General features: G+C 48.0%; 1 protein-coding gene and 1 long non-coding RNA gene across 2 annotated transcripts in view; both read left to right on the top strand.

Annotated features, from left to right (window-relative positions):
- Nucleotides 1–1,229: 1,229 nt before the first annotated feature.
- Nucleotides 1,230–5,165, top strand: LOC115948896. The gene is made up of 3 exons (XR_004082657.1): nucleotides 1,230–1,273; nucleotides 4,912–5,002; nucleotides 5,119–5,165. It is a non-coding gene; the product is annotated as an uncharacterized LOC115948896 (long non-coding RNA).
- Nucleotides 5,166–5,701: 536 nt separating this feature from the next.
- Nucleotides 5,702–9,105, top strand: part of EXOC6B (exocyst complex component 6B) — a 254,020-nt gene continuing 250,616 nt past the window's right edge. The window contains exons 1-2 of the mRNA XM_031064544.1: nucleotides 5,702–5,786; nucleotides 5,903–5,948. Coding sequence (XP_030920404.1) covers nucleotides 5,708–5,786; nucleotides 5,903–5,948 — 125 coding nt within the window. The 5' untranslated portion in view covers nucleotides 5,702–5,707. The remainder of the gene's footprint in view (nucleotides 5,787–5,902; nucleotides 5,949–9,105) is intronic.

Raw genomic sequence — 9,105 nt, 5'->3', positions numbered from 1 at the left:
CTTGGCTGAATAGTGGGACAACTCCTGATTTTCCATCCTGAGGAGCCCCAAAATCCCCTTGGTTCTCCTGTGGGTCCTACTGGGGCTGGGTAGGGCTGGGCTCTTCCCTCTCCAGGGAATCCTCAGCTTTGCCAAGTGGAAATTTTCCACCTCTGAGCCCCAGCTTGGTGGGATAATCCAGAAAAAATGCGGAGATTTTTATCCCAGGTATCTAAAAATATCTTATACCAGGCAGGAGCAAGGATCCATCCAGAGGGAGATGAAGATCCCAAAGGAAGTTTTATAAAGATTTCTATAAATATAAATAATTATTTCTAGGGAAAGCTCCTGGTAAAGAATCCTTTGCTGCTGGGATATGAAGGAGTTAAAACCTAAATGGAAATGATTTGGTGATGGGAAAGGGAATTAATTCCTCCCCCACTCAGGTGAAAACTGGAGTTTCCCAAACTGGATCCATGAGCCTGAGCCCCGAGAAATCCCAGTTTGTTTGAAATGAAGAAAATTCCCTGTCTTTTCCCAAACTGGATCCATGAAAACTCCAGCACTTTGAGGCTTCCATGCCTCTGCATGAATTCCTGTTGCCTTTCCCTTTTCTCCAGCGGCAAAGAGGGAAATCCCTGGATTTGTGTCCTTGTTTTTCTCTTTTCCACATCCTCAGGATTTTCTCTGGAGCCTGAGCCCCGAGAAATCCCAGTTTGTTTGAAATGAGGAAAATTCCCCGTCCAACCTGGCCTTGTGTCTTTTCCCAAACTGGATCCGTGAAAACTCCAGCACTTTGAGGCTTCCATGCCTCTGAATTAATTCCTTGTTCCTTTCCCTTTTCTCCAGCGGCAAAGAGGGAAATCCCTGGATTTGTGTCCTTGTTTTTCTCTTTTCCACATCCTCAGGATTTTCTCTGGAGCCTGAGCCCCGAGAAATCCCAGTTTGTTTGAAATGAGGAAAATTCCCTGTCTTTTTCCAAACTGGATCCGTGAAAACTCCAGCACTTTGAGGCTTCCATGCCTCTGAATGAATTCCTGTTGCCTTTCCCTTTTCTCCAGCGGCAAAGAGGGAAATCCCTGGGTTTGTGCCCCAGTGGCCGTGGCTGTTAACTCAGCCATAAACAGCTTGGCCATGGGGTGGGAGCCGTGGGGAGGGATGGTGTTTATGGACAGTTTGTTTTGGTGGGAAGAACATTGGCCTGATTTATGGGATGTGCTCTGTGCTTTTCCCAATGTCCCCACAGAACCAAGTGACAGACACCAACCGGAAGCTGCAGAACGAAGGGAAAGAAGTAAGTGATGGAGCCAGTCCTGGAATTACAGCCTGGGTTGGTGTGGGAGGGAGAATTCCCTGTCCAACCTGGCCTTGGTTTTCCTGTTTCCATGTCCCAGGATTTCCTCTTGCAGCCTGAGCCCTGAGAAATCCCTGTTCCTTTTCGGATATGAGAATTCCCTCCCTGTGTCCCTGTTTTTCCCTTTTCCACATCCCAGGATTTTCTCTGGAACCTGAGCACTGAGAAATCCCTGTTAACTCTGGGATGTGAGAATTTCCAACCTGGCCTTGGGTCCCTGTTTTCCCCTTTTCCCAGGATTTTCTCCTGGAGCCTCATGAAATCCCTGTTCACTTTCGGATGTGAGAATTCCCTCCCTGTGTCCCTGTTTTTCCCTTTTCCACATCCCAAGATTTCTCTTGGAGTCTGAACACTGAATAATCCCTGATAGCTTTGGCATGAGGAGAATTCCAACCTGGCCTTGTGTCCTTGTTTTCCTTTTTCCACATCCTCAGGATTTTCTCTGGAGCCTCATAAAATCCCTGTTGACTTTGGGATGTGAGAATTCCCTCCCTGTGTCCCTGTTTTCCCCTTTTCCCCATTCCAGGATTTTCTCTGGAGCCTCATGAAATCCCTGTTACTTTTGAGATGTGAGAATTCCCTCCCTGTGTCCCTGTTTTCCCCTTTTCCCCATTTATTCCCGTTTTTCTCCTGGAGCCTCATGAAATCCCTGTTCACTTTGGGATCAGGAGAATCCCGGGGAGCGAGCGGCCACATCCTGCCTTTGAGACCTGTTAACTCTGGGATGTGAGAATTTCCAGCCTGGCCTTGTATCCCTGTGTTCCTTTTTCCACATCCTCAGGATTTTCTCTGGAGCCTCATAAAATCCCTGTTAACTCTGGGATGTGAGAATTTCCAGCCTGGCCTTGTATCCCTGTGTTCCTTTTTCCACATCCTCAGGATTTTCTCTGGAGCCTCATAAAATCCCTGTTAACTCTGGGATGTGAGAATTTCCAGCCTGGCCTTGTATCCCTGTGTTCCTTTTTCCACATCCTCAGGATTTTCTCTGGAGCCTCATAAAATCCCTGTTAACTCTGGGATGTGAGAATTTCCAGCCTGGCCTTGTATCCCTGTGTTCCTTTTTCCACATCCTCAGGATTTTCTCTGGAGCCTCATAAAATCCCTGTTAACTCTGGGATGTGAGAATTTCCAGCCTGGCCTTGTATCCCTGTGTTCCTTTTTCCACATCCTCAGGATTTTCTCTGGAGCCTCATAAAATCCCTGTTAACTCTGGGATGTGAGAATTTCCAGCCTGGCCTTGTATCCCTGTGTTCCTTTTTCCACATCCTCAGGATTTTCTCTGGAGCCTCATAAAATCCCTGTTAACTCTGGGATGTGAGAATTTCCAGCCTGGCCTTGTATCCCTGTGTTCCTTTTTCCACATCCTCAGGATTTTCTCTGGAGCCTCATAAAATCCCTGTTAACTCTGGGATGTGAGAATTTCCAGCCTGGCCTTGTATCCCTGTGTTCCTTTTTCCACATCCTCAGGATTTTCTCTGGAGCCTCATAAAATCCCTGTTAACTCTGGGATGTGAGAATTTCCAGCCTGGCCTTGTATCCCTGTGTTCCTTTTTCCACATCCTCAGGATTTTCTCTGGAGCCTCATAAAATCCCTGTTAACTCTGGGATGTGAGAATTTCCAGCCTGGCCTTGTATCCCTGTGTTCCTTTTTCCACATCCTCAGGATTTTCTCTGGAGCCTCATAAAATCCCTGTTAACTCTGGGATGTGAGAATTTCCAGCCTGGCCTTGTATCCCTGTGTTCCTTTTTCCACATCCTCAGGATTTTCTCTGGAGCCTCATAAAATCCCTGTTAACTCTGGGATGTGAGAATTTCCAGCCTGGCCTTGTATCCCTGTGTTCCTTTTTCCACATCCTCAGGATTTTCTCTGGAGCCTCATAAAATCCCTGTTAACTCTGGGATGTGAGAATTTCCAGCCTGGCCTTGTATCCCTGTGTTCCTTTTTCCACATCCTCAGGATTTTCTCTGGAGCCTCATAAAATCCCTGTTAACTCTGGGATGTGAGAATTTCCAGCCTGGCCTTGTATCCCTGTGTTCCTTTTTCCACATCCTCAGGATTTTCTCTGGAGCCTCATAAAATCCCTGTTAACTCTGGGATGTGAGAATTTCCAGCCTGGCCTTGTATCCCTGTGTTCCTTTTTCCACATCCTCAGGATTTTCTCTGGAGCCTCATAAAATCCCTGTTAACTCTGGGATGTGAGAATTTCCAGCCTGGCCTTGTATCCCTGTGTTCCTTTTTCCACATCCTCAGGATTTTCTCTGGAGCCTCATAAAATCCCTGTTAACTCTGGGATGTGAGAATTTCCAGCCTGGCCTTGTATCCCTGTGTTCCTTTTTCCACATCCTCAGGATTTTCTCTGGAGCCTCATAAAATCCCTGTTAACTCTGGGATGTGAGAATTTCCAGCCTGGCCTTGTATCCCTGTGTTCCTTTTTCCACATCCTCAGGATTTTCTCTGGAGCCTCATAAAATCCCTGTTAACTCTGGGATGTGAGAATTTCCAGCCTGGCCTTGTATCCCTGTGTTCCTTTTTCCACATCCTCAGGATTTTCTCTGGAGCCTCATAAAATCCCTGTTAACTCTGGGATGTGAGAATTTCCAGCCTGGCCTTGTATCCCTGTGTTCCTTTTTCCACATCCTCAGGATTTTCTCTGGAGCCTCATAAAATCCCTGTTAACTCTGGGATGTGAGAATTTCCAGCCTGGCCTTGTATCCCTGTGTTCCTTTTTCCACATCCTCAGGATTTTCTCTGGAGCCTCATAAAATCCCTGTTAACTCTGGGATGTGAGAATTTCCAGCCTGGCCTTGTATCCCTGTGTTCCTTTTTCCACATCCTCAGGATTTTCTCTGGAGCCTCATAAAATCCCTGTTAACTCTGGGATGTGAGAATTTCCAGCCTGGCCTTGTATCCCTGTGTTCCTTTTTCCACATCCTCAGGATTTTCTCTGGAGCCTCATAAAATCCCTGTTAACTCTGGGATGTGAGCATTCCCTCCTTGTGTCCCTGTTTTCCTCTTTTCCCCATTCCAGGCTTTTTCCTGGAGCCTCATGAAATCCCTGTTCACTTTGGGATGTGAGAATTCCCTTTCCAACCTGGCCTTGGGTCCCTGTTTTCCCCTTTTCCCCATTCCAGGATTTTCTCTGGAGCCTCATGAAATCCCTGTTACTTTTGAGATGTGAGAATTACCTCCCTGTGTCCCTGTTTTCCCCTTTTCCCCATTTATTCCCGTTTTTCTCCTGGAGCCTCATGAAATCCCTGTTCACTTTGGGATCAGGAGAATCCCGGGGAGCGAGCGGCCACATCCTGCCTTTGAGAACCAAAAAACTTGGGAGAGATGCCTAAAATGGGAAGGGGAAAATAACATTTTGGACTCCACAGGAAGTGCTCCAAGGCCACTTCCATGCCTTTGGGTTTGCTGCTCCCTGTTTGAAACCCAGGGAATTCAGGGATCTTCCCTGGCTGGAGCTGCCCCGACCCCGAGCTCGCCCCTTACCAGGGCAGGGTTTGGGCTCTGCTGCTGCTGGGATGGAGCCCAGGGGTGGTTGCTGATCCTGAGGGAGCTTTTCCCCTTTTTCCAGCTGATCCTGGCCATGGAGGAGCTGAGGCAGTGCCGGCTGCAGCAGAGGAACATCTCAGCCACGGTGGATAAACTCACCCTGTGTCTGCCCGGTGAGGAACCGCCTCGGTTTTGGAGCTCTTTGGTGGAATTCCCGATTTTTTCCTTCCTTTGTGGATTCCCAGCTGTGTGCTCCTGTCTCAGAGCTGTGTTTTCCTTCTCTTCCCAGTGCTGGAGATGTACAGCAAGCTGCGGGAGCAGATGAAATCCAAGAGGTAAATCTGGGCTGGGGTTTCGGGGGAAGAGTCCAAGGAATTCTTTGGTGCTGGGTAATTTAAGGAGAATCTCAGCAGTTCAGGTTAAATTTCCTGGGTTTTGGCTGCTTTTCCTCACAGTCCTGCTCATCCTCCTGTGGTACAGCTGAGGATGGGGATGGCAGCAGGTTCAGATTTGGGGAATTAAGGTGAATTAAGGTTTTCTTTTTTTTTTTATTGCAGCTCAATATTGGGGATGGCAGCAGGGAGAGATTTTGGGAATTAAGGTGGATGCTCCTTGGCTTTTTATGGCAGCTCAATATTGTGGATGCAACCAACACATTTTACCAATTAAATTTTATTCCATGAATGCCATAAAACAAATCTTAATCCAATCTGAGACATCAGAGGGAATGTAGCGGGGAAGAGTCCAAGGAATTGTTTGGTGCTGGGTAATTTAAGGAGAACCTCAGGAGCTCAAACCCGGCTTTTCGCTGGGATGGAGCCCAGGGGTGGTTGCTGATCCTGAGGGAGCTTTTCCCCTTTTTCCAGCTGATCCTGGCCATGGAGGAGCTGAGGCAGTGCCGGCTGCAGCAGAGGAACATCTCAGCCACGGTGGATAAACTCACCCTGTGTCTGCCCGGTGAGGAATCGCCTCGGTTTTGGAGCTCTTTGGTGGAATTCCCGATTTTTTCCTTCCTTTGTGGATTCCCAGCTGTGTGCTCCTGTCTCAGAGCTGTGTTTTCCTTCTCTTCCCAGTGCTGGAGATGTACAGCAAGCTGCGGGAGCAGATGAAATCCAAGAGGTAAATCTGGGCTGGGGTTTCGGGGGAAGAGTCCAAGGAATTGTTTGGTGCTGGGTAATTTAAGGAGAATCTCAGCAGTTCAGGTTAAATTTCCTGGGTTTTGGCTGCTTTTCCTCACAGTCCTGCTCATCCTCCTGTGGTACAGCTGAGGATGGGGATGGCAGCAGGTTCAGATTTGGGGAATTAAGGTGAATTAAGGTTTTCTTTTTTTTTTTATTGCAGCTCAATATTGGGGATGGCAGCAGGGAGAGATTTTGGGAATTAAGGTGGATGCTCCTTGGCTTTTTATGGCAGCTCAATATTGTGGATGCAACCAACACATTTTACCAATTAAATTTTATTCCATGAATGCCATGATACAAATCTTAATCCAATCTGAGACATCCCAGGGAATGTGGGGGGAATGCAAAGAGCTGGAAAACATCAGGATGCTGGGAGCTGCGGAGAAAACTTCTGTGGAAATAATTCCTCAAGATTTGGTGCCTCGGGAATGCTGGGCTGTAAATCCAGGAGTTCCCCCACCCTGCACCTGCTGAGGGATGAAAATCTGGGATTTTGGCAGGAATCCTGGTTAGTTTGAGCAGCAGGGAGAGATTTTGGAGCCCCGGGGGTGGCAAATTGGGCACGGAGCAGCTGCTGAAGGTGCCTGGAGCTGGGGGCCAGGCTGGACCAGCAATCCCACCCCTGCTCTGGCGTTCCCAGGAGCTCCTGGCTCTTCCCAGGCCACTCCAGGGGAGGGATGGGCTCTCCAAATGGCCTGGGGCTGTTCTGGGGGGAGCTGGAGCTGCTCCATGCCCTCCCTCGGGGCAGCACTGCCAGGGGCTGCAGCTGAGAACTGCTTCCCTTTTCCCCTCCTTTATTTGGATCGGTTCATTTGGAAACAAACCCACGCTGAAATCCACATTTCAGGAATATTGGGAGCCCTGGCTGGGTTTTTTTCGCTGGTTTTTTTTTTTTGTTGTGTCTGGATTTGATGGCTGCATTCAGCAGACACAGCACAGATATTTTATCTGCTGTGTCTGGATAAAAAAAAAAGGATATTTTATTCATTTTTTTACCTGCTTCAGGTCTCACTTGGATCATTTCAGGAGGGGCAGCCATGGGGGAGTTCCTGCCATCAGGGCTGGGTTTGGGATTTGTTTGGGAGAATGAACTCCAAAGAGAGGAGGAGGAATCTGGGGATGTTTCTAAACCAGCTCAGGCTGTTCCCAAATGGGGAATCCATGGCCAGGGGCTGGAGGTGGAGCTGATCCCAGAGCAATGATCAGGGGCAAGAGAGGGAATTTGTCTCTGAATTGGCCAGAATTTAAGGAAGGGACAGAAAAGGTTGTTTTTTTTTTTTGCCACGGCTGTGTGGAAAATGGTGGAAAACCTCAAAATTTCTGGAGGGATCTGGAGGCTCTGGAGGGATCAGACCTTTTTATTTACCCCTGGCTCTGTGTGGTCTCCAAGCAGTGAAAAATGGAATCATAAAATCCTGGAATGGTTTGGGATGGAGGAGACCCCAAAGGTCACCCAACTGCACAACTTCCACACCCCGGGCTGCTCCAGCCTGGCCCTGGGCACTGCCAGGGATCCAGGGGCAGCCCCAGCAAATCTGGGAATTCCAGCCCAGCCAGGAATTCCTTGTCAAGATGCCAGCCCAATCTCCCCTTTCCCAGTGGGAGCCATTCCCTGGCTCCTGTCCCTCTGTCCCTTGTCATCCCTCTGTCATCCTTGCTGGCAGCTGAGAAATCCCCAGCAGGAGCAGGAAAATCACCCCAAAAAGGCTCCCCTGGCCCTGGATTTTATCCAAATTCTGCTTTTCCCCCTCAGCTCTGGGGACACGGGGCTGGGACAGAGCTCAGCTCCCCTCTGGGAGCTGCTCCCAGAAAAATCTTCCAAAATTAAACAATAGAACCAAAATGAGGGGGTTTGTGGGAGGAATGGGACCTGAGAATTCCCTGGAATATCAGCCCCAGTGGGGTTTGTCCCTCTGGGTCAATCCCTGGCTCCCTGGGCATTCCCAAGGTTCTCTCCCGAATTCTGTTAGCACAGAAAGTCTAAAATTCTCAGTCACCTGGTGTCATGGTTTTGCACAGGAGACATTTAGGGCAGAGATGCGCGGCTGATAATGAAATTACTGATAATAAATTTTCCTTTATACCTTTTTAAGGTTTTGAGCTTGCTCTGCCTTTCTCCTGCTCCTGTCTCAGAGCAGGGAGTGAGTGCCCTGGGGATTGGCCAGCACCAAACCCGCCACACTCCTTGGCGCTTTGGGCTGGGAAATCTCAAAATTGGCGAAGTCACAAATTGGTGAACCAAAACTGTGAGGACTCCCCCTGAGGGGGAGACTTTAAAAAAAAGTTCTGTGCTAGAATTGAGAGACGAACGGGACTTTTGGTTTTCAGGTTGTTGTTTATTTTTTCTCTTATCAACAATTCAGCGCGCCATCTACGTTCTAGACTTGGCATGTAAAGAGAAAGATACTGAAAAAGTTACAAGGCACACAGGTTTAAGGTTTTTTAAAACTATTTTGTCCAATTAACTCTTAGAATGTATTTTATTTCTACCTTGCTACCGATAACTAATTATTTGTCTGTTCACGCACCATCTGCATTGTGGCTCTTTGTGACCAATCCCACTGTGCCCCCAACACTGCAGAAAATGGTTGGAGGAGACCTCTGAGATCATTGAGTCCAACCTAGGACTAAAGACTACCATGGCAACTAGACCATGGCACTATGTCTTTCCTTGAGCACCTCCAGGGATGGGCTCCACCATCTCCCTGGGCAGCCCATTTCGGTGTCTAATTGTTGGTGAGGAAGGAACAGGGAAGCGTTATAAATACGATTGCCTGGTGAAAGATTTTGAGAATATAGAAAATGTAGATGAGATTGAAATGAAGGCAACCTTTGAGATCCCCTAGCTAATGAATGTTGACGGTTGTCACAAGGGTTTTTGGGGTGAAGGAAGAGACGAGATGGGCTCCATGATCAGAAGGCTTGATTTATTACGTTATGATATAAACATCTATTTAAACTATACTAAAAGAAAGGGAGCGTTTCCAGAAGCTGCTAGCTACCTAAGAAAAGTAAAGAATGAATAACAAACCAGCTCTCTCGGACTGTGTCCGAGAGATCTCAGTTCTGGATTGGTCACCAACTCCAAACATCCA

Source organism: Geospiza fortis, unplaced genomic scaffold, assembly GCF_000277835.1.
Source record: "Geospiza fortis unplaced genomic scaffold, GeoFor_1.0 scaffold576, whole genome shotgun sequence".
NCBI lineage: Eukaryota > Metazoa > Chordata > Aves > Passeriformes > Thraupidae > Geospiza > Geospiza fortis.
This window is presented reverse-complemented; position numbering and strand designations above follow the sequence as displayed.